General features: G+C 44.1%; 2 protein-coding genes across 8 annotated transcripts in view; one reads left to right on the forward strand and one right to left on the reverse strand.

Moving 5' to 3' along the window:
• Positions 1-10,046, forward strand: part of TFB1M (transcription factor B1, mitochondrial) — a 57,019-nt gene extending 46,973 nt beyond the window's left edge. The window contains exons 6-8 of one of the 2 annotated variants that reach the window (XR_009702975.1): positions 6,138-6,265; positions 9,164-9,528; positions 10,004-10,046. Coding sequence is in view for 1 of the 2 variants with exons in the window: in XM_061207516.1 (XP_061063499.1) it covers positions 6,138-6,265; positions 9,164-9,374 (339 nt within the window). In the remaining variant the exon portion in view is untranslated. Of the gene's footprint in view, positions 1-6,137; positions 6,266-9,163; positions 9,532-10,003 lie in introns of those variants that run through there. The other variant, XM_061207516.1, reaches the window with a different exon arrangement.
• The window catches only part of TIAM2 (TIAM Rac1 associated GEF 2), a 228,390-nt gene continuing 213,180 nt past the window's right edge, over positions 9,823-25,032 (reverse strand). For all 6 annotated transcript variants that reach the window (XM_061207503.1, XM_061207507.1, XM_061207502.1 and 3 more), the window contains 11 exons: positions 23,733-23,801; positions 22,760-22,885; positions 21,783-21,891; positions 17,858-18,037; positions 16,059-16,177; positions 14,910-15,018; positions 14,240-14,298; positions 13,568-13,673; positions 12,524-12,611; positions 11,988-12,142; positions 9,823-10,622 (listed from right to left, as the gene is read on the reverse strand). In XM_061207503.1, the coding sequence (XP_061063486.1) occupies positions 10,051-10,622; positions 11,988-12,142; positions 12,524-12,611; positions 13,568-13,673; positions 14,240-14,298; positions 14,910-15,018; positions 16,059-16,177; positions 17,858-18,037; positions 21,783-21,891; positions 22,760-22,885; positions 23,733-23,801 (1,692 nt within the window). In that variant the 3' untranslated portion in view covers positions 9,823-10,050. The remainder of the gene's footprint in view (positions 10,623-11,987; positions 12,143-12,523; positions 12,612-13,567; positions 13,674-14,239; positions 14,299-14,909; positions 15,019-16,058; positions 16,178-17,857; positions 18,038-21,782; positions 21,892-22,759; positions 22,886-23,732; positions 23,802-25,032) is intronic.

The raw sequence follows: 25,032 nt of genomic DNA on the forward strand, positions 1-25,032 counted from the left end.
TCGGTAGTTTGTAGACTAGTTGATTATAGTGAGGACCGTGTTAAAAATGAAGATGACTGTTCTCTGGTTGCTGTGTGTTCCCAAATGTCTCAAGAGGCCATCCTGGCTCCATGGCTCTGTGCAAGTCGTGTGTGTTTCTGCTTGTAGGTTGCACTGCCATTTGCTCTATTGTTTATTTGTTTTGACAACATTTTGTTGCTCCTTTTTATGTCTTCATGTGAAAGGATCTTGAGGATTTGTTTTCTATGTCTTTATCACATTATTTTAGAATATTAAGGCTGTCTTGGATTTTGTGGTGACACTTGCAGATCAGCCTAGTTTTTTCAACCTCATAAATAATGCAAGTATGTATTTGCTGTGGCCTCACCATTGCATTCTCTTTGCACATTATTTTGAAGAGCAGGACTTTTTTAAAAAACGTCCTCACTTATTGGTAGCGTCTCAGATTGCGGGCCGAACACCCCTCATCCAGGCCTGGCTCTCAGCTCACCACCCTCTCCTCCTCCTCCCTTCTTCCTCTTTGTCTTCCTTCCCTGTGACTCTCTCCTTCTGCCCACTGGGTCTCCTACATTTCAGTCCCTGCCCACACTCTAGGGTCCTGGGTGGGTTCATGTGGACTTTGTGATGTTGCCAAATTAGAGAGCTTGCATCAGTTTTAATCATTTCTCTTACTTACTTACTTATTTATTTAAATTTATTTATTTATTTATTTATTTATTTATGGCTGCGTTGGGTCTTCGTTGCTGTGCGCGGGTTCTCATTGCGGTGGCTTCTGTTGTTGCGGAGCACGGGCTTCTAGGCATGTGGGCTTCAGTAGCTGTGGCTCGAAGGCTCTAGGGCACAGGCTCAGTAGTTGCGGCACACAGGCTTAGTTGCTCCGCGGCATGTGGGATCTTCCTGGACCAGGGATCGAACCCGTGTCTCCTGCATTGGCAGGTGGATTCTTAACCACTGCGCCACCAGGGAAGCCCTCTTATTTATTTTTATATCTCCGGTTACATACATAGGAGGTCCCCCAAACCTCCATGAGTTAAACTAGTAAAATCAGCATGTAAAGGAGGAGATCCAGTAGCTTTGGAATTCATCTTTAAAAAGACACAGTGTCTTTCAAGTCAGAAACAGGAAGAGCAGGACAACATGAACACATTTAAAGAATAGCTCTGCAAGTGGAGAGCTGGTCTGGGTCCTGAGGGCACACGGACTAGGAGCATCTGGTACCCTGTACCTTGTGCCAGTGAGTGGCCAGTGGCCACTGCAGCAGCATCTGTATGAGTTGGTTCCCATTCCGTGCCTCTGCACGACCCTCTCAGCATAACAGAGCTTGTTAGGTGGTGGTTATAGGAAGGGGATGTACTGACTAGTCAACTTGAGTGTCTCTTTGGCAGTTATGACTCATTATGAATGAATATATTTGCATCCATATTTGTTTATCAATCTTTTCATAATAGTAATATTTATAGCGGCAGCAATTGAGTACCTTGTGAGTTCGCTTAGATTGAAACCGTCCCCGAGGAGTTCCCCTGTACTGTGGACGTGAAACCGGAGGTCGGGCCCTCGCTCTCGCCCCCTGGGCTGCTACAGCAGGGCTGCTACAGCAGGGCTCCTCCCCTGGCAGGGATCTCCCCACCCGCACAGAGAGGGGCACAGTCCTGGCACAGTTAACACAGGCGCCTCCAGGTGCCGCCCTGTCACAGACACCGAAGTCCTGGTTTGTGGGAAGGTCCTGGTTTCAGAAGGGTGTTTTCCCTGTGCTCATTCGGGAACTGCAGGCTACGAATAACAGAAAATCCTAACCCAGCGTTTGTGAGTTCTCGTCCCTCTTGTACTTTGTTTAGAATTAAGTGTTCACATCCCTGAAAGTGTTTCCTTTCTTGGGACCAAGAGACGCTCATTCATCTGTTGTTGCTGCTAGTAGGCATAATTTACATACATACCTATATTTACATATACAATATGCACAGTAAAAAGCTCTCTCCATCCCCTCCCCTCACCCTGGGCACCTCTTAGGCTTATTTCTCATCGTGCTGTCAGCTCACCCTGTCATTCTCTTACATGCTTGTGCTCTGAGAGGAAACACTGACAGTTTAAAATCTGTGCTTTTTGTATGATTCCAAGGAGGAAAAGAGACAAACCATTCAGACATCTATGGGAGACGAAAGGTGTGGTGGAACATCTGCAGAAATGAATGTTGTTTCAATAACAAACACAAATTGTAAACTTTAAAGAAAGAACTATAGGTCCTAACAGTCAGTCTTCATGGAATACCTTGGTTTGGAATACCTGGAATGTTGTTGGAGTGTTTGAGTTGTAAGGTTTTACGGAGGAAATTCTGTCCTTAAATTGGGCTTGGGACGAGAATTATGGGCAGAATAAAACAGTTCTAGGAAATGTGATCTACATGTTTGTAAATATTTTGTTTTTCTACAAGATGCATAATTATAATAGTGTAGGCAGCAGTGACTTGCGACTGTTCCCCTTATCGGGGGGAAGTTGTAACTGCAGGGCCCATGACGTTCTAATGGAGACTGTCCTTGGCATAGGCCCCTGAGGAGTAACTAGACACTGGTGGGTGGAGGAATCAAGCATCCCCCAGCGTGCTCACCTTACTCTCATCTCACCTGACACTGAGTGTGACTCTCCCAAACTCCTGACCCCGTGTTCCATCAAGTGGTGCTGACCTCCTCAGAGTCGCTGGACCCTTCCCATTCCCGTCTGCACGAGTCTGTCTGAGACAATGCCACCTTGAACTGTGGATCCTTCTTGTATTGTTCTTGGAGTCTCTGATTATTCCCTGTAGTCATTCTTTGTTCTCATCATTCCTTCTCCCGTCTCCCAGTTATGGTTATATCTTGGCTAAGTAGACTGTAACTTCCTAATCGTTTTTCCTCTCCACTGGCTTATCCTTTAATGGTCTCGAACACCATGGGAGCTGCTGAAGACCCTTTCTTAGATAATGGCCAGTATTGTTTCTGTACCTTTTCATACGGTAGTTACTGAGCTCTTTGGCATATTATGATCATCTCAAAGTCAGAAACTGGGCTGTACAGTCTTCGGTGTTCCCTGTACCAGGTTGATTCAAGGTCTGACTTAGCAATATCTCATATTTAAGATTTAATAGCTTCTTACCCCAGTTCTCTTATGAGTCCACAGTGCTGCTGAGCTCATAACCAGTCACGTCCTAGACATCCTGGCCTGGGAAATGGGACATCCGCCTCCAGCCTGCCTGTAGCCAAGGCTGCTCATGTTGAGAAGCATAACCTTAGCTTTGTGCAGCATTGACTTTATAGTGGATTGGAGAGGCAAATACTTAAAGTCGTTATAAATCCTCTAATTTGAAATTTTAGTAGGTCATTTTGGTATACTGATAGGCTGAGTTTGGAGAGGGGCTGGCAACATTTAAACTAGAATTTTTAAGTGCATCTAGTGCCTATGTACTGATCTCTTTTTTGTAATCAAACCCTTTAATGGACTTAAAACTCAAGGAAAAATAATGGTTGTAATTTTAAATAAGCATTCATTTATGAGTAAAAAGCATTTTTGTATGTTACCATAGTTACCGAGCAGCTTTCCTGTGGTTCTAGAGAAAATGGGCTCTGTCACACAGAGGAACTCTGAGAAGTGCGTTTGGAGGCAGGAGTAGAAGAGGGGGTGGTACAGGTTTCCCAGAGAAGCAGGACATGTTACAGGAAGAGCCTTTTTGACGCCGAGTTTTATGTGGTCCTCCACTAAATAGTAACTATTTGATTGTGAGTGGAAATTTTCTTTTATCCGAAAGACACTATTAGCCAACTTCACTGGGTGTCAAAATTATAATCAATCTTTAGAAGTCTACTGCTACAGTGTATACGGGGTGCTGCTGTATTTATACGGGGTTTTAAAACTTTATTTAAATAAAAACATTAGACGTTGCCTGTATTTGCAAACATCAACTGTATCTCAAAGGAATAAAATCAGGCAAATAAAGAAGAGGCCAAAATTTTAAATCCAAAGAATCTGGAAGTGGCAGTTTCTGTACTGGAAGGAGAATGCATCTATCCCTGTTTTTGTGCCTTTGGTCTTAATAGTATTTGAACATTAGAGTTTTGCTAATATTTCATGGGTTTAGGGTTGGGTAGGGTTTAATTTTATCTCATAATTTACTGAAAGATTATTTTCTCTGGAGACTGGCAGGCCGGCTCACTGTGGAAGAATCCTGTCAGAACTGACTAACTGGGAAGGATTGGCCTGAAAGGGTTGAAGGACCTGAGTCATAGAGGGCTGGCGGAACGAGAGGTGGGGACAGGAATGCCAGCGAGCGCAGATGGTGGGAAGGGGTGGGGCGACGTCAAGAGAATGGTCTAGAACAGTTGAGTTCACTTCTGTCCGTTTTTCCTTCTACAGAAGTGCTCTCACGTGAAGCATCTTTCATCCCTCCCTGGAGAGGTGCCCCTGTCCACTTAATCCCCGAGTCACCTCCCCGGTCCCGGGTGCTCTCCAGGGACTCTCTTCTCTGTACTGACCACAGACCTCTCTGGGACCCCTGGACCCTGTTCCATGGCGCTTTTGTGATGGTCTAAGGAAAGTCCCGGCCTTTTAACCAAAACACTTACTTTCCCACAGGAATTATTTGTTAGTGAACTTGGAGAAACACATAGAACACAATTTGAAAAACTATTAAAATTTAATAAGAACGTTGAGATGGTCACTCTCTGCAGTGGAATAACAGCTCTTGCACCAAAGGTGTATAATCGTCACTAAAATAGTCTGAAGGCTGAGGGACATTTTGGGGAGCATTTTCAGGCAGAAAGTCCTCTCCATTGGCAGTTTTCACTCGACTGCTTAGAACGTTCTCAGCGTTTGCCAGCCTCAGTGACTGACAGTGGGGAGGAGGTCTGGTGGGGCGGCTCAGACCCCGCAGGAGAAACGCCACTCACACCTCTGAAAGCCCATCCCGTTGGCCATCTTTGGTCCGTCTCATCCACACAGTCTCACGTCATACGCCAGTATTTTCCCTCCAACCTAAAAACAAAAACAAAACAAGAACTTCCCCATCCTCATATATTACAGGCCCATTTTAAGGAGTTTTGTAGCCACAAGGATCTTTAGGAGCGAGTCCTCCCAAGAGAACATGATAACCCCTATGGAATTTGAAAATATAGAATTCCTTCTGAAAAGCAGTGGTACAACCCACACCACACTTCATAAATTGCTGTACTTTCTTAGCCTTTGTAGAGTCTGTGTGATGTTCTGAGTAGCAAGTTTAGCAATAATCCCTTAGCGACCAAAGCTTTTGTAAATTATGAATAGACTTCCCATTTCCTAGACCATGGTCTCTGCCAGGCTTTTGTGTGGGCGATAACTGCTTTGACTCCATTTCTCCGTTAGTCTTTACTTTCAGTATTTTTCTATTGTTATTTTGAATATATCCTTGTGAATCACCATGAGTCCATTTTTAGAGTAGGGCAGGGTATATAAATCTCTTTATCAGATATGCCTGAAAAGTTTTATTTTCTGATAAAGAATTTCAGCCACCGGATAGCAGCTTGACACTTAAACAGTAATATTTTTGGTGGTTTCCATTCTATTTGGATCCTGCCTGTGCCTCTTGGGGCATTTAAAGTCGCTACCAGAAAGTTATGTGGCCGTGCAGACAACGAGTATGAATTCAGTCCAGCTGATTAATCAGTGTCTCTGACACTCTGGGGAGTTCAGCGCTAAGTGGTCCCTGGGGGCCCATCTGCCGTGTCTCTCTGGTTTGAAGTCCAGCCTTATAGTCAGAACTGCGGCTGCAGCTTATCTTCTACTCATTCAAAAGCTAAATAAAATATTCTAATGCTGTTATCTGCCTACTGACTTTAATGATTATTTGGATTGATCTTAAAAGGCCACTGTAAAACTGCATTCTAAAATTAAGTGACCATCAAGCACAGGCCTAGTGGTTGTCATTATAGAACAGATGCAGCCAACTGTGAGTTCTCTGCGGCAGCTCAGATGCAAGCGTAGCATCTCACACGCCTGGAGAAAATGAAACTGAAGTCCACATAAAGGGTTGTTCGTGAAAACCATGCTCTTGATGACCTGTCCTCCTGTGTTCTACAAAGATAAATCGTTTAATATATTACACCAGGCAGTAAAATGTTTGTTTTCTGACCATGAAGGTGGACTCGGGCGTGGTGCATTTCACCCCCCTGACCCGGCCCAGGATAGAGCAGCCGTTCAGGCTGGTGGAGAAAGTCGTTCAGAATGCCTTTCAGTTCCGAAGGAAATACTGCCATCGAGGGCTTGGGTAAGAATGCTTCTCTTCCTTTTCAGTAGCACCCTTTACAAACTCCTCAATCACCTTCAAAGATTAAGGACTTTGTTTTTATGATTGTTCAACCTGCCTGTAAATATTACTCTTAGTTCAGATCCTGCGATGAACAAACCTTGATGGCCACTGAGGAGAAAGCAAAATGTTGATTTAACCTCAGATGCCACTGAGAGGTTCTGTTTGGTTTGGTCGTAAGTACAAACTAAAACTGACATCACATAGTTTATAGTGAGCCTGTACTGGGGAGGTCATGACCCCTCACTCAGGACTCAGACCATCTGAACTGTTTTCAGTCTCGACACTTCTGGCACTAAATGTGTGGTGTTTTCCCCAACACCGACAAATTTCCTAACTCTCCAGACAGCACCTGGGCGTCCTACAACTTAATTCTAGTCTGGTCACTGCCTGGCGTTAGCGCAGCCCCTCAGCTTATGGGCCCAGTGCTGCAAGGCTGTCCCCACTTCAGTCGCCAGTCGCGGGTCCCAGGTCGCAGAACTCACTGTCATGTATCAATTTTAAAGGCTGTAACCCAGGAACTACCAAATGGAAGAGAGGCACAGGGCACCATACGGGGAGCAGGGTGCACAGAGCTTCCATGCCCGCTCAAGGTTTCTCACCCTCCCAGCACCTCAGTGTGTTCACCAACCCTGAAGCTCTCCAAACCCCATCATTTGGGGGTTTTATGGACGCTCCATTACCTAAGCAAGATTGATTAAATCATTGCCCTTTGGCGATGGAGCTGTTTTCCAGGAGTGGAGCTGAGAGAGGTCCATCCTGCAGTCACGTGGTTGGTTCCTCTTGCCACTGTTCCCCGTCCTGAAGCTTTCCAGGGGCCACCAGGAGTCGCCGCATGAGCACAGAGCTCAGGTGTGGTTGAAAGGGGCTTGTTACGAGTAACAAAAGGTGCTCCTGTCACCCCTGTCACTCAGGAAATTCCAAAGATTTTAGAAGCTCTGTCTCAGGAACCTGGGACAAAGACCAAATATATATTTCCTACCATCACACGAGCTAGTGGGTTTTAAATGCTTTCTTTCCATCCAGTTGTTGTATGTCTTGAAGCTTTTAAAGACGTACTTAGAAGAAGGCAGCAAATATAACTTCTGAGTAGCCAAGACAGTGTCTCGAAGTATCCACATGAGCACGTTTCCATTCAGCGGCGGCTCCTGTGGTCTGCAGTGGGCGCCGCTCTGGCCAGGCCCTGAGGCGCGTCCGGAAGCCCAGACAGAGAAGGCGGCCTAAGAACTGCGGCCTGATGGCCCTGAAGTCACCGCAGCAACGTGTTACGTCCGGTGACAGCCTAGAAAGTGGGTAATTAGGCCTAACTGTAGTCTGTGTACGAAGGCAGGAAAGTGTATGTGTATTTTTAAAAGATTTTCATCTAATATAGTCAACTTTAGCTGTTTAAGGGGGTTCAGCTTTAGTGGCCCGTACTTCTTATTTTCTAAGAATAGCTCCATTTCAGTTCTCTCATTTGTGAAGGGTCCCTTTAGCACATGAAACTACTTTAGGCACAGCTAGACGGCTGCATCCTGAATCCATTGGAATCCACAAAGCACGCTCTTGAGGATGTGAGAGGGCTGATGGAAGAAACCTCACCCTGCCGTTTGTTGGCTCTAGTTAGTCCCGTGTTCATACTTCAGCAGAGTTCGTGCTTCTCTAGTTGGGGACAGGGACGCCACTGGCGATCCTCGTGCTAGTCAGAATGAGGGCACCCCCTGATACGCTGCAGCACCCCACCCGGCCCCCGCCAGGATGCACGACTTGGCAAGTAAAACACAAGCTGGATTTCACACAGGGTGTGACCCATACAGTTGTACGTGATAGCCCTGATTCATGGAGGGAAAAAATTACAGAAAGTACATCCTACTTGTAGAAATCCTGGAATTGGCCTGAGCCTGGAGTTGGCCCTAGTGTTTCCAAGACAACCCCCCAGCTAAGTGATGGGCCCCGTTTACTTCACATGCACAGTCCCCTATGCAGATATGGACCAAATCTTGTGACCCACTTTGACCTTTTGGTGTCCTTCAGTCACACCACAAATCAGTCCCAGATCATAGTTAGAAACTATGATCAGACCCCTGCTTGCCATGAAACTGAACTCAGCGATCTCAGTCAGCTCACCCTGAGAAGGTAGGGACACGCGGCTCCTGGTTGCGAGGACCATCGGCCTGTAAGAAAAAGTCAGTCTCCTCTCGCCACAATGTCTTCCGAGCCCTCTGAGACTTGAGAGAAGAAAATAAAATCCAGGTGTAGCTTTGCAATATTTCAGTCAGTCAGTCACTTGTACTATTCATTTTAAAACAATGATCTGATTTAGACGGAATTTAAAATGTATACTTTGAATCAATTTTAAAGATGCTTCAGATATCTTAAAGAGGAAAATAACTTTCTATTTTCACATGAACTGTTTTCTAACTTTGCAAAGAAAGGTCATTCTTTTGGGATGAAGAGGTCCAAAGGCTGGTAAGTTCAAGTTACAGAGAATCAAAAGTGCACCAGAAATAATACGCAATTTTTATATTAAAATGTGAGGCACAGCAAACTGATGTCTCTTTAAGAATGCAACTGAGCATGTGATAAATTTACCTTCAAGATACATGTATTGCTTGAGCTTTAGAAACTGTCTTCTCATGTGCACACACCTTGCAGGTCCGATTAGCTCTGCCTCCAGTGGTGGTTCGTACCTGCTGCCTGGTGGTGCAAGCAGAATCCTCCTCCGCTGGCTTGGGGTCCCGCGGGGCTCTAGGGGGTGGAAGAAGAGCCTCTGCAGAGTTGTCAGTTGTCAGAACCATGCCGGTTTCAAATGAGGGTAGAAGGAAGCATGATGATTGGCAGAATTTAAGTAAAATTCTGATTTTTTTCTCTTCCTTTCAGAATGTTATTCCCTGAAGCTCGGCGATTAGAAAGCACTGGGACACTGTTACAGTTGGCAGATGTGGACCCTACTCTTCGACCCACCCAGCTCTCTGTCTCCCATTTTAAGAGACTCTGTGACGTATACCGAAAAATGTGTGATGAAGACCCACACCTCTTTGCTTACAATTTCAGAGAAGAACTCAAGCAAAAATCAGAAAAAAGGGGATGACAAGGAGAGTTACAGACTGTAGCTGCTACTTCAGGGGCTGGCAGCCGACTGGATGTTGATTTTCACAGTGTTGAACTTCTCATATGTGTGCTCCCCAGGTGTGACTTACTCCCCTTTTACAGCTTGGTAAAGAGAATAAATATCATCAAATAAGGTACAGTACAAGCTTTCTTTTAATATATATACTGCATAGATATGACATGTTTAGTATAAACAGCATCTATTACAACCTTACAAAAATGAAATATCTGCACATTGTACCCCTAACCCACATTAGAATAATTTAAATATGCTTTAAATAAAGCAGAACCTAATAGCTCAAAGAAAATGCCCAGAGGATTGGAAAAAAATGACCTTTCAAAAGCTATTAATCACAACTTCCCCACCCTTTTCCACATAAATTAATTAGAACGCAGTTTCATTTTAAGGATTCTAAAAGTCATTTTGATACCTGCTCAAAAGGGATATAAACTAAGTAATTTACAAATTCTGACCAGTTTAATCTAGTTTTCTGATCCACAATAAATTAAAAAAAATAACTTAAATCTTTACAACTATTTGTGGGAAAATGTATACTGCACAAAACCCAATAATGAATAGTTTTTCTGCAATTTCCATTTTACCCCCAGTTTAAAAGTGAAACCAGCAACTTAACCCATATCTGGATTGACCTGTATTATGCCTTTCCATGGCTCTCTGTTTCATAAAAACACTCCTCGTTGACAACCGACGTTAAGCTCTGGACGCTGAATTCTCGCTCGAGAACAGAGCTGAGATCGAGGCTGGCATTTTCCGATTGACTGTCCAGGGACTGGTGACGCATCTGCGCCTTCAGCAGAGTTCCCCTGTCCCTCTTGGTGCTGTTGGCTTTTCGTTTGATGGCGCAGAAGTGCCCGCGGACCAGCTTGGGCTGCCCATCCTTGCCGGGCGGCTGTTCAGCTGGCCGAGCGTCCGGGTCCTCCGAGATCCTCAGTCTCTGGAACTGGATCTCGATGTCTTTGGTAGGGCTGCCCTGCTTCCCAGTCTGGGGGTAGTCCTCCTCGTCGTCGCTCAGAATGTCGCTCTCTTTGATGAGGCTGTCGGAGAAGTGGGCCAGGCCCTCGGGGGGGTGTTTGTGGGCGTCGTCTCTGCTCCCGGCGCCACTGCTCAGGCTGCCCTCGTCCGAGTCCAGCGAGCTGCCCTTGCCCGGCTCCCTGGGCCACTCGCTGCTGGAGGAATTCTTAAGGACTTTTAAGGACCTGGATGAAGCTGCAGTGAGAAAAGCACGTTTTCCCTTATGACAGAGGAACCGATTCCACAATGTGTTAATTTTTGCCTTGTAGGTTATCAGATTTAACATCTTAATTAACATTTTATCACCTCACTTCAATCCTGGGACTATCCTGGGACTTGGGGGAAAAAAAAATGTAGATACTGCAAATATGGACATTTGTTTATTTATGTTTATTTGAAATTTTAAGTTGGAATTTGGCATTTTTTAGAGGACCAAGTACCAGAGCTTAATGACTGAGATAGAACAATAAGCTATAAACTATCATAAGGGCTAGCTAGGATTCTTATTACTAATGAATAAATTTAAAAGTTAGTTTTACAGCTAATTAATGAATAAATTAGCTCTTGCTAATGAATAAATTTAAAAGTTAGTTGCTAATAAAATCTAGGTTCCTTTCTTTCACTAAAGTACTTTGTAGTTTGAGAACTAAGATTACACCGTATTTCTCTGCCCACCTTCTCACCTGTTTATTTCCCTTGCTGCTCAATTAAAAGTACAAAAATGCTTTTTCTCTCTCATGAGAACTGTCTCTGCTGGAATTTCTAGCCAACTTTGAGATTTAATATGAATACTGAATCGTGTGTGTGTATAATTCCTTTCCCTTGGGTTGAAGGGAAAGGGGGAGCTCAGTTGTGTTTCTGCAGACAACAGTGTATTTTTGATGGCTGTAGCTTATTTTGCCAATAGAGGAAAAAATAGAAAATATATGGTAAATTTGAGGAGGTCAAACTGTGACCAAAAAGAAGAGATACATTTTGTAAGACTAAAAACTAGATCGATGATATTAACAAAATAGTTAACATCGAAAGAAGGTTCTAAAAACTTAAGCTGAAATTTTAAAAACAGGCAGAAAGTTGAAGAACAGCATGATTTGGAATGTTTACCTGTGGACTTATTAAGAATGAGTATTAGCGAGCATTAGGTTTCTTGACCTTAATTCACTGAGTATTGACCTTCTAGAGGCCTTGCACTGTTCTGGGCACTGGGAATGCGGCAATGAGAACAAAGTCCCTTGACTCCCGTACATCCCAGTGGAAGACAGACAGAAGATGGTAAGTGCAGACTGTCAGCAGGTGAAAGACGAAGGATTTGGATTGGGGGTGCTTAGGTTTTATAAAAGGAGGTCTGGGACCGAGCATGTTTAGGTTTCTTAAAAGGAAATAAAATTGCCGCTATATTCTCATGTCACCCTATGTATTGGGTGTCTGGTTTAGAGCTTACAAAGCTAGCGCTGATAATTTACAAAGTGATGACTTGCTGCTCTATTCTGAAAGCATACATCCTTGCAGAAGAGCTCGTCATGTTTTCCCGAATAAACCCAAGGCTAGCAGAGTTCTCACCTAATTTCGCTGAGACAGGAACGCGGTTCTTGAGGGGTACCAGGCGATCTTTACATGTTTTCTCCAGAGGTAATTCACACTTTATGTGACGCCTGAAGTTTTCCCTCAGAATAGATCGAATCACCTTGACAATGTTGGTTTTGCTTTCGTTGTCACTGGCGGGGAGAGAGAAAACATTTCGTAGTGTCTGCTGTCTCATCCTGCTTCCGTTCCACGTCTCCTAGTCCTCCCGTGGCATGTGACTGCTCTCAGGACAGACTGACAGCAAGTCACCCAGCCTCTGTGTGCCTCGGTCTCTCGTCATTTACAAAAGGAGCGAGAATTGATCGTTTTTGAACTTCCTTCAAGCACTAAGATTTGATGTATATTTAATCAATGTATATTATTCTCCTAGAGCCACAGTTGCCAGTTTGGAGAGGGTGGGTGTGATCCTGAAGTCATCAAAATTTAGGAGGGCACTAAAAATAAACCCACTTTTAAGAGAACATAATTCTGTCTTATGCCCATTGGCTTTAATTTTTGGAAGTCAGTAATACCTGCAGCACAACTGAAAGATGGTTTCTGGCCGTCCTTCTATTTCTGACTTTGTGTGGATCAGCTCCCATAAGGAGTTATTTTCTGTCCCTGTGTAAAAAGAAACAAGGGGCTGCAACTTTGCCAAAGATGCTGTGGTAAAGGGCACTTGTGAAGCTTAAAAGCCACAATTTAGTAACTTTTTAAAGAGTTAAATACTCCCCATCCTGACTCTCATCATTTTCTTCTCTGGCTCCTTCTATGTATGACTTTCACAAATAGTTACAAGAAGTTAAATACCTTTTAGTTACTTTGTACACTCCCTGCTGAGGTTTCCCATCCATCTTAGTGCTTTCGCCCGACCCTGGATTCCATCTCTCTGGCAGAGGTTAAATGGATCCCATTTTTCAACCCCATTCCTTAGAAGGAACAGTAGGATGTGCTCAGACCCTTGAGGTAAAGGAGGCCAGCCCCAAACTCAGTCATGGTCCAGGAAACATGAGCACTTCCAACAGACACTGAACAGGGACCCAGAACGTCACCGCGGGCCTCAGCCTGCTGTTCCGTTGCTTAACCAGAGGCCCTGCCACCAGAACCAGGGTTATTCTAAAAGGATCTCTCAACATTTTCCACAGTGGAAGATGTTTTTTCTTTTTTTTATATCACCTGTAATAAAGCTTAATCTTAAGAAATTTTCTGGTGTATCAAAATGTGTGGACCTTTGTTTCTTTAACAAATTTTAGAGATAGATATTATCCCTAAAATTATTAAAATAATTAGAAATATTAGATATTAGGATATTAGAAGAAAAACGTTGAAAACCATCGACAGTGAAAATAAGGAAACAATAAAGAGAGATATTTGGCAAAGAAAAGCCATCCGCTGGCATTCACTTTCTCCAAAATCTGTAAAGAAACATCTCAACAATCTCTCTCGTCCTCATTTTCCTTGCCTATAAAATAAAATACCAAAAACTATCCCCAGGTTCTTTCCTACTTTTTTATTCCACAGTTTAAAAAGTCCCTTAAAATGCTTTTTCTGGCACTTGTGCGACACACAACAATTACCTGCTGTATTCCCCAGTCTGACTTGAAGCGCGGATATGGGGATCAACCAGCGAAACTTAAACGGATCCAGGTCAGCAGAGTTGTGTGCCGGCCGGGAGTTCGACGGCTGCAACGTGAAAGCCCACCAAGAACAGTGTTAAAGCAAGCTCGCTCCCGCGGGCACGTGCGCGCACGACAGAAGCTGTGAGCTCACCCTGGTGCAGACCTGCCGCCGTGTGGGGCTCAGGGTGCAAAAGGGAATCAGGTCGGGTGTGCTCCCAGCTCTCAGGGAGCTCCCAGACTGGGGACAGGGCAGAGTCATGTTTTGGGAAGCAGAAAGTTCTAGATCTTTAAGCAAAAATGACAAGCCTTCCACAACCCCATGTTACCTCTAAAAAAAACCCAAAATTACACAGACTCAGGTGTATGGAGAAAACATGGACCATTTTTAGGGATAGAAAAGCTGGTTTTCTCTGTAGGGCCCAGCATGGGTATTTGTCTACTTCTTCTTTTAAAATAGACGTCTTTGGTGGGGAGGATAAGAAACACCTTGAGTATCTGATTTAGTTAGTTACCTACGGAATAAGTCGCATCACTCAGTGAGGCCTTGATCCTTAGCAGGCTTCCCAGTTCAACAATAGGAAGATACAGGCATGAAAAGATAGCTTTAATTAAAATTAATTCATGTCTTACCAATTTCTTTTTCAGTTTGCAGTTTTCTTTATAAACCAATATGACGGCTCTCTTAAAAACTAAAGAAAGGAAAAGAGAAAGAAAAGTCTTTCATTATTTAATACAAACTCTCCCAAGGTTGAACTGTAGCTGAATATTTTAATAGAACAAAGCTCTACAAGATCCCACGATGCTGACATGAGTGAATAAATGGTACTTCCTTCCGTTCATATTTGAATTACGCACAAGTACCTGCTAAGTTAAAAGCCATTATCTGAAGGAGATCCTGGCATTTTGTTTTCTGAATTCCTGTTTTGTTTTATTGAAAGCTGAGGACATGGTGTTCGTCTCAGTGAGAATACACGGTCTATACCCACTCTCCCGGCTGTCCGGGAGAATTAGGACATTTTGAAGTGCAGCAAACTACTAAGACAGCAGGTTTCAAAATAGCCTCGGGAAGATCTGTTCCTGTAACACGTGGTGAGATCCACTAAGCCAAGCAGCAGAAGGGAGGAGATCATGAGTATCTAGGGCAAGAGTTCCAAAGAGTTGGAAGCTGTCCACGTTAAGTCAAAGCCATTAGAGCAATGATTCTAAGTCCTTCTGGAAATCAGGAGTTAGCTGGGTTTAGCAGGTTCTTCATTCTTGACAGCCTCTTTTAAGTTTACATTCTTTTGAATGGAGTACTAACCGAATACTGTGAGCTCGAGGTCCTTTCTGGCTTTTCCTAGAGACAGAAATGGATTCAACCAGGACACTGTAGAGTGCATCAGAAGTTCCCCCATTGAAAGTTCTGTGACCTACATGGCAAAAACAGGAGATCAAGAAGACGTGGAAACCCTGGGGGGAGGCCGTCTCATATGAGAGAGGGATCACACATGTATGGTCATTGCTAAAACACAAGTACGTTCACTTTGATTTTTATGGTTCCTGTAAACATGGGGCCTTAAATAGTGGCGGTTTTGAAAATACGAGCTAAGCATCAAACCGTTTGAAAAATAACATAAACGCGAAGGCATTTGCTCCAATGCACACATCGTTTGTGGGTGAGACATGCCTCCTGCCCCGTGGGATGGCATTCCTTCCACCCCAGTGTCAAGGTTCATCCCAAGTGCCTTTGTTAACATTTCATCCAAGACCTAGTACGCTCACCGCCTCTAATCCCAAAAGCACACTAGGCCTGCTAATAAAAGAGGTACCAACGTTGAAACTGATTGTAATAATAAAAAAAACTAAACTCCAGCTGTTTTCTGTTCTTGCCTTTTTCTACTTAAATTATATTGCTTCTTATATGTAGGCTTTTTAAAGCTCAAAATTCTAAATTTAGTAATCCAGCCAGAGAAGAAAAATAGAGAAATTGTCAAGTTCCACTTAAACTACTTTTATAAGTAAGGAGGTAGCCACCGATATTTGAGGTTAGAAAAGAACACAAAGGAAAAGCCCTTAATTCTCTCCCCATGCTGACTGCCACTGCCTTCCTTTATCCATCCTAGCCCCGCCAGCCAGCTCTCCATTTATGTTCCGGCCTCTGGGATCTGTCCTAACCTCACACTCCACGGGAAAGGAGGAAGAGGTTACAGATACGAGCTCAGTGATATTTCTTCTTTTTTTAATACGATACTAACAGGACATAAGGTTATATTTTTAAACCAATGTAATCAATTTTATGTTACATTTATACCTAAGTTGTGAGGCTTGTTATAAGCATTAAGATCAAAAAGAAAATTCTAGGCATTTTCTCCTGCAGGAAATCCCTAACAGCATGACCTGGTCTGGAGGTCACCTCCAGACCCAGTGGTCACAGGCATCCAGCCTCTCGGAATCCGCAAGTCCTACTGACCTCCTCCTCTGTTCCGCTCTGCTCTGCTACCAGCTGGTCAAACACCGTCCCGTAATCCTCATATATCTTCTGCATCTCGTTGATGTGGCTTGCTACTTTTTCCATTGCCTTTAGTGCTTCTGCAAAATATGCAATCATATTTATTTTATAATTTTGGTGTGTTTGAAATCCTACCCAACAGCAATAATGAAAAAGCTCAAGATTCAAGGCAGAATCCGAGACCACTTCTTACTAAGAGCAGCATCATTCAGGTATGATGCAAAGAGCCCATGGTAATCTAGTTATCATCATGAAGAACAGTAGAATTATCTTCCACCTCAAATTCTCTTTGAAATGAGGCGGAGTACAAGTAAAAAGTATCACTAATAATAACAGCTATTTATTGAGCACTTCCTATTTGGCATGTTCTATTAGGCGATTTACGTGAAGCATCTCATTTAATCCCCACAGTAACTCGATGACTGCAGGACCTGTTATCAATCCCATTTTACAGATGAGAAAACTCAGGTGCAGAGGGGTTCAGTTTTTTGCCAGACTTCCAAAGACAGACGTAAGGAGTGGAGCCAGAATTAAAATCCGAGGCTGACTGGCCACAGGATACCTGCTTTTAAAGTTTGCCTCTCCTCCTGGACCACTTACTGGAATAGTGATCAATGACAATTTTCTTAACAAGAACTTGCAAGAGCCTCTGTAAATGCCCAGTTGCCAGAGCAATTGTTTGTATTTATGCGTGGGACAAAATGATTTCATCAAAGGCAAAAAGAAAATTTCAAGTCACCTCCAAATTCACTATTTTTCATACTTTGTTCTTCTGATTTGGTATTTTAATTCAGTCTGGAGGGACGATGGGAAGGCAGTTTTTTAACAGACCCCTTTTAGAGATCATCTTAATGCAAAGTGAACTATTCACACAGTATTTGAATGCTAATCATAATTTGTATCATTTATGTATAAGCTTTAACTTTCATACAAAAAAAATTATCCTCATTACTTATGATACAAAAAGTATGCTTGTCACAGAAAAACAGCTAGTTTCATTTACACTCTTCTTGGTGTTTGCTATTCAGTAATACTAGTATTTATTAATAAGTTTGTTTCCCTCTCCACGTGCTTTACTACAGGTACCGTAACTGGACCTCCTAGCTTTGACATGTGGAGAACAAATCACTCTTTCTCTGCAATCCAAACAGCAGCTCTTTAACGGATACTCTATTTACTATCAAAGTGAGGGGCTTTGTGTATCTGACAAATTCGTATCTTAGGCCAATAATTTCTGAGGTTACAAAAGAAGACACCTCCGCGTCAGCCGTAAAGCTTCACGGGTCCTCGGGAGTTGGTTTCAGAGTCAGGCTCTGCTCAGAGCCGTCCACAAGGTGGAGCCTCACACAACATATTTGATCAGCCACACTTGGGCAGCAAACAACACAAAACTTCACAAAGTTGCAGGAAAACAGGCCGGGGGTTTTGGTCCTGGCAGCACTGTTTGTTTGTTAACCACGTGACCTCAAAGTAATTTATTTCAACTCACTGAGCTTAAATTATCTTCTTTGAAAAATGAAAATGGACACATCTCTCCAGAGGCTATTCCAGTGAGAGAATTTTTGCCAAGATAGTTTGCCCACCTACAGGGATGGCCATACTACCTAGCTATTTTCACACACTACAATGATGCCTAAGGTGAACAATCACAGTACTGACGACAAATGTTCCAGAACGTGAAAGCAAGCCGGGGAGGAGGGGAGCTCGCGGGCTGGCGGGTGGCGGCGGCCCCGCCACGACCTGGGCCGCTCGCTTCTCACCTGTCAGGTGATGGTGCTCTTCGCTCTCGTGGTCTGTCAGGGACACGAGCTCCTTGAGCAGCAGTGGGTACTTGAGGACCCTCTGGACGGGCTTGATGAGGTAAGACTCCAGCGTGGAGGAGTGCTGCTTGGTGGGGTTCCGGGCGTCCAGGAAAGCCTTGAAGGCTTTATCAGTTTTAGCTACAAACAGATGCATTAAAAGACCCTTAGAAGAGCACAAGAGGATGAATTAAACTCTACTTCATGTAGGTTTTAATGGAATTACAGACAATCCACCTCTACAGTCCTCCGAATGACATCCTTCAAGAAAAACCCAGATGCACCCGCGGGTCGGCTGTCAAGGTGGATTCAGCACCGCCGCTCTGTGATGAATCCCATGAGAGCTTAAGGGAGCTTACTAGGCTGCCAGAAGAGTCCCAGCCACACACCAAAAAGGAACATCGAGTCAAAATGCAGGAGTGTCTGACGTTAAAGGCGCATTCACATGCACACCCATGAGAGAGACTGGTATAGGTGCCGAAAAAGTGAGTTTCAAACAATTCATAAAGCCACAGAACAGTGTATCCAAACCCTATGCCATACCCCCCAAAAGATTCATACAGCAAAACAAACTAGTATTTTTTTTTCACTGACCTAGCACAAATTGTTTCTTACTCTATTCGCTTGAGGGCTATCTGTAAAGCAAGCTTTTTTTCCTTTAAAAATAAGTTGATAAGCACTGCAGCCTCCATCTCTACAGTTCCAAGCAATCTAAACCTTCCACCAGATTCAGACCCCTCTGGGCAGTGAAAACCACCTCTCTGTTCCATGTCACGAAGGTACACACGTGAACCCAAGTGCTTTCAGTTTTGAGGGTGCCAGTGGACACCCCAGCTGTTGCTTTGGATTCCACCTGCTGGCACTGGTTGACCAGCTGTCGGAATTCAGTCAATTTGGATGAAAACAAATCTTTATTTGGGGTTTTGTACAAAGGCAAAATATAACTTGTAGGAGATGCAGTACCATTTTGAATGTGGCTACTAGACAAAGTGGATGGTGAGATGATCCTTCATCTTTGTGGCAAAGAAGGAACTGAGCAAACCATTGGTATGCTTTTAATTTACTACACTGTCGATAAGAAGGTGTTCATGGGAGGAAACTAGTTCTTTCTGGTTTAAAGAACTAGAGAAGACAGATTGGGCTCTGTCTTGTTGACCTGAAGCACTCCAAGACTTCCCTTTTTCAACTTGAGCCTGTTCTAGGATTTAAACCAAATGGCAGAACTGCATCAGTGGACCTGGCTAAACACCATCGGTGTCTGGATGAACCCTACGCTCCCTCCACGACAGTACAGAGAGGCCATTCCCCAGTTCTGAAAAAGAAACACGGAAGAGCAAACTCCGGATTCTTTCTGGCAATGCCATTAAGGAGCATTTGATGACAGATAGAAAGGGCTTGGAATGTAGCTTGGCTCCTACTTCCCTGTTGACACAACTAAAAAAGTTCCAGTACAGAATCCCCTCAAACACTTGCCACCGTCATGCAAGACAGCCCTGATTCACTGGGCAAATCATAACAGGAGTGAACTACACGAGGCCAACCTTAACTCTGAAGAAGGCATTCAAGTCCTGGGGAAGTCACTTTTTATCCTGGGAATTTATAACAGTTTAAGCTTCAGTAGGTTCAGATCCTATTTCCAGGTACACTTGAGAAAATGCAGGTAGCGTGGTGACCTTCCCTGGAGACAGTTCAGGTGACCTTAAATAGGATTACATATATTTTCGTAAGACGCCTTCCACTGTAGCACCCATGCAGAACAGGAACAACCCCTGGGGACCTGTATTTGTTTGATGTTCTCCGTGCAGACTGAATTACTGCTGCTCATGACCTTGAGCTTAAAGACCTCCTCTCATCTCTGCCCCAGAAATGAGAATTCCAAAGAATGGGACAGAAAAATATCTTCTGAAAGAGACAAATCCGAGAATTCTAATCTCATACCTAAAGAGGTGTGTGATGACTGAAAGAAGCCTTTGGTAATAACAAAACCCCAGTTGAGCATTGCTAGTTTAGGGTGTGATAAAAGAAATGTTCACATATTGAGGTCTGGGGAAGTCATTCTGGCTTATACACGAGTTAACTTGAATTTAGTGTAACTAAAAACAGCCTGCTTGTGGCCCATCAAACATACACTGTACATCTGCTTTAATTATTAAAGAAAAGGGTGCACTGACCAGAAGTAAAGAATGTCCATGTTAAAATTAAAGATTAAATGCCTCCCTTCCTGGGATGCAAATGCTCGTCCTCCTTCCATGATAAGACTTCCCTCCCAGGTGCCAAGGCCATACCGACTGGCTGTGTACATGCTGATCTGGTTTTCCTGAAATCTTGAAGGAATGTATCCCTGACTTGTTTGATGTTCTTTGTTCTGACAAGACATGAAACTGTGCTGACAACCCTGCTTCTCCAGAGCAGATCCTCAGAGTAATCAGAGAAGCTGTCTGCTGGGCTATACTCCTCAGTCTGGCTCAAATAAAACTCTTTTCTATTCCTATTATAGATTGTTTATTGATTATTTTTGTCAACAGGTTATTACAGGAATAGCTCGAACACTGGGTTGATGACAACAGTGATGGTGACTATGGCACAAAAACTCCCTCCAACACTCCTACACCTGGAGAAGGTCACTGCTGCCATCAAATCTCTGAATGCGCTTCCCAGGATGGGCTGACTGGCCGGCCCGTCACTGAAAGCCCAGGCAGATCAGTGTGTTGGCCACCTGCCCCCAAGCTGACCCACTGCAAGTCGGCGGCCAAAGCTCAGGCATCTCGCTAGCTCCACAGAGTAATGTTTGCTGTTGACATGAAGGGGAACAGCAATGCAGGTTGGTCACCCAGGTCCACTTGGACTTCACAAAAAAAAAAATCTTCAATTAAAGTCAATAAAATAAGATGATAACAATGTGAAGAGATGAAAGGTACTTCAGAGACAGAATATGGCCTGTGATAAGCACCCGTTTCACCAAAGAGGCTTTAATTTTAGTTAACACACTTCTTGTGAGTTTGGTGCTTGTTGTTTGGTGGTGGTTTTTTGCAGTGGATCCTCGGGCTCAAGAAGAAGGTTAACAGGAAGGAAAGAAGGGACTTCCCTGGTGGTGCAATGGTTAAGAATCGCCTGCCAATACAGGGTACACGGGTTCGAGCCCTGGTCCGGGAAGATCCCACATGCCGCGGAGCAACTAAGCCCGTGCTCTACGACGACTGAGCCTGCGCTCTGAGCTCACGAGCCACAACTACTGAGCCTGCGCTCTAGAGCCCGCGAGCCACAACTACTAAAGCCCGCATGCCAAGAGCCCGTGCTCCACAACAAGAGAAGCCACCGCAATGAGAAGCCCGCGCACCACAAAAAAGAGTAGCCCCCGCTCGCCACAATTAGACAGCCCACGCGCAGCAATGAAGACCCAACACAGCCAAAAATAAATTAATAAATTATTAATTTTTAAAAAAAAGGAAGAAAGAAAGAAAATGGCATACATTGCTTTCTACCCCCTCCAGCACCTTATATGGTTGGTTAAAAGTTTTTAGAGCAAGGCATTTGGTGAAAAAAGAATCCAGATGCAATTTAACAGCAAAGTGACACATGGCAAAGCAAAATCTCTGCTGTTCGGTACACACATTCACTGTCACCAGTACACTGAAATAAACTGAAAACTTAATGTTTGTCAATTTCAAGGCCACCAATGGAGCATAATCCATTAAAATGACACTTATCCCTACTTGATGAATACAAATTTACTCTTTTAAAAAATATATATATATATATATTTATTTATTTATTTGGCTGCGCTGGGTCTTTAGTTACAGCATGTGGGAACTTCGTTGCCGCGTGTGGGATTTTATTAACAATTACAATTTCAAAAGTATAGCTATAAAAGGTATGAGCAACTTACCCCTCTCTAGAACCTTCTGTACTTTAATATGATTAGCACAGAATCCGCTATACAGTTTAAAGTGGTCCGCGTAATAAAGGAAAGAGCCTCCAAGGGAAAACAGTAGTTTCTAGAAGGAAAGAGGAAAAGTTACATCAGGCGTGGTTTAATCAATGTCTGTCTGCTGGCTCTGGCATGGTGCCTGACGCTTTGCTGTCTCCATGGCATTCGTCTTTCGGACACCAGAGCACTAATGCCTCAGGGAAGGCACTGACTAAAAGCAGCCCAGGGCGGCCCCATTTGCCCAGTAGATGGAGAACAGCCCAGGCGTCTGAATCAAAGAGCTTCAGTTTGATTGAAAAGTTTCTGGCAGCAGAGCCTATTGACACAGTGCTCAATCAAGGACAAGAAAGAAAGTTCTATAAAAAATACATCTGACACAGTGGGATATAAATAATCTGAGAGACTAATTAATAAAGCTGACTCTGCATTACTTGGAACGAATGATGCTTGCTATGTACTTCCTTGGTCCCTTTCTACTGCCTTCCGCCTGTCCTTCCCTGGAGGGACCTCTTGCCAGTCACCGATGGCCACACTGTAGGCAGGGCTCCATAGAAGAGGAGGCTCTCTCAGAACCAGTGAAAACCTAGGCTTTCCTCCCAGTGTCACATGACCACAGAGATGCTGATCGGATGCAGTAGGTGCTCTTGCCTCAGAAGCAATCGCCCTACAGATCCTTCTGTAGAGCTGAGTGAGGAGCGTGCATGTCAACAGCAGGCAGACTCCATAAAAGCTGTGCTGCCCAGACGTCTGATTTGCAGAGCATTTACTCTAGGGAGAAGTGGAGCCTTCTTTTACCACCTGCCAGAGGAAAGCCATGCAATGAGAGCGCTAAACTTATCTTTTCAATAGTCAAGGGACAACACTTTCTCTTCAAAGGGAGAATTCTGCACTGTTCCCACCTATTTTTGCTTTAAACCTAAGTCTAAAATACTTACTCTAAACTGCGAGGGGGTTTCAAGTATGTTAAAGTCAGATGATGCTGAAATCCCATCCTCCAGAGTCTCCAGAAATACCTTTTGGAATTCAAGCATCTCAGGCAAACTTCCAAAAAGGGACTCCATCTACGTGAAGATCAGAATTTAAAAAGAGGATATTAGCGATGAAGACCTAGATACCACTCTAAGTCCCAGATGCACAAATGAATCACAAGTCATTCCCCAAGAAGGAGACAGAAGTGAAGCCTTTAAAGAAGACGGCATATTCAGTAGGGGATATATAGCTCATACACAGAGAATTTTACTGCCCCGGTCCCTGTAATACTAAAATAATTTGAAGTGGATGTCAAGTTTTCAGAATTCAAACGGGGGAAAATGGAAAGAACTAATTACTGTGATTTAACATTAAAAAGTCATGTATTAAAAAGTAATATGGGGGCTTCCCTGGTGGCGCAGTGGTTGAGAATCTGCCTGCCAATGCAGGGGACACGGGTTCGAGCCCTGGTCTGGGAAGATCCCACATGCCGCAGAGCAGCTGGGCCCGTGAGCCACAATTACTGAGCCTGCGCGTCTGGAGCCTGTGCTCCGCAACAAGAGAAGCCGTGATAGTGAGAGGCCCGTGCATCGCGATGAAGAGTGGCCCCCACTTGCCGCAACTGGAGAAAGCCCTCGCACAGAAATGAAGACCCAGCACAGCCATAAATAAATAAATAAATAAAAATAAATAATTAAAAAAAAAAGTAATTTGGGGGACACATTCTACTACAAAAGGGGCACGGTCATTTATAACTCTTGCCACTGTGTTTCACGGGATGGAGGCCACATAAATGGCTTTGAAGGAGGCCACGCTTGGGTCTCTCTGAAGATCCTGAAGTCTCAAATGTTCTTTGGGGATCAGTAGATAAAATCTAGGTCTGCTAAAAGGCAAACTGAGACTAACCTATGGGTCAGTGGACTAAGGAAAGGTATTTACCTCATCTTGGGTAAGAAAGGTCTCACTTTGAAGTGGCTCCAAGTACAAGTCAAAGAGGCAGCTCAGATCCTGAAAGACAGAAGAAGAGAGTCTTTAACCCTTAAGTCTCCAAAATACCCAAGCGTTTCCAGCAGCCCAGGCTGCAGCTCAGACTCGCATTAGGAACGATGAAGTTTATGTCTGGTTGAAACGCTTGGCCCTGAAAGTGGTGGTTCCTGCTCAGCTAATGCAGAGAGGTTAACAACACAATGCGACCAGCAGCTGGATTCCACATTTTTCTTTATAGCTCGATCACCTACTCTGTGTATTTGAATATCTTATTGGCAGAACCAGGATCTTTCTTTCGGCTGCTGCAGCAGGAACACTCATTTCCCTTCAGAGAAGTGAGTTCTGGCCAGGTACCTCTGTCAGGTGTGGCCACATCCGCTGGCCGACCTGGCTTCCTTCTCTGCCTCAAAGAGCAAGGCGACAGCTCCAGCATGGACACCTGAGCTGACATGGACAGGGCAAGATCTGGAGAGCTCTTCAGCTTTGGGGCTGACGCATGAGCAGAATTTCAAACTCCCATGCTCAAACGCAAGAAAAAATTTCTGAAGATGAGCAGTCATAATGTTTACAGTCTAGGCCATCTTTGAATCTCCAGTAAACTGGGCTCCAACAGGACAGAAGAGTGGGAGTTGACTGTATTTACAAAACTCTTTAGATAAAGGTTTTTTAAAAATAATTTAAAGCCAGGATCAGGATATAATTTAGTGATAGAAAAGATTTCTTTTTCTTGTTTCATTTATTCTGAAGAATTTTGAGTCCCAAACTATGAGAAGTAGGTGACTACGTCTGCCTCATTTTACAATGGAGAAATCCAGCTCTGGAGAGCTTGGTAAAGCCAGAAGCCTCCAGAACCTTGTGGTGTAGGTCCTGAGAGCAAGTGGACAGGCCTGTGACACTGAGTGCTTCACAATCAAATCCGCCCTGACCTTCCCGACCTCCCCAGACCCCACGGCGGCTGCTGCAGAGCAGGGAGAGGTGAGAAGTCACCGAATCTTATCTCAGGGAACACATGAATGCTGAAAACGCCAAGTCATGTGCAGAGGTCCAGGTTACAGAACAAGTAAAAGTCCATGTTGAATGTCAGCAACAAAAAGAAATTAAAAAATGAAAAAGGTGTGTGTGTGTGTGTGTGTGAATCACCATAGGCACCAGGTGCTGGTTATTTTGTCAGAGGCAGAGGTGGGCTGTGGTCCCTCCCTGAGCCGGTCACTGCCACCCAGGAGCAGTGACACACCGAGGGAGGCCTCGCTGA

This window comes from Eubalaena glacialis, chromosome 12, assembly GCF_028564815.1.
Source record: "Eubalaena glacialis isolate mEubGla1 chromosome 12, mEubGla1.1.hap2.+ XY, whole genome shotgun sequence".
Classification (NCBI taxonomy): Eukaryota; Metazoa; Chordata; class Mammalia; order Artiodactyla; family Balaenidae; genus Eubalaena; species Eubalaena glacialis.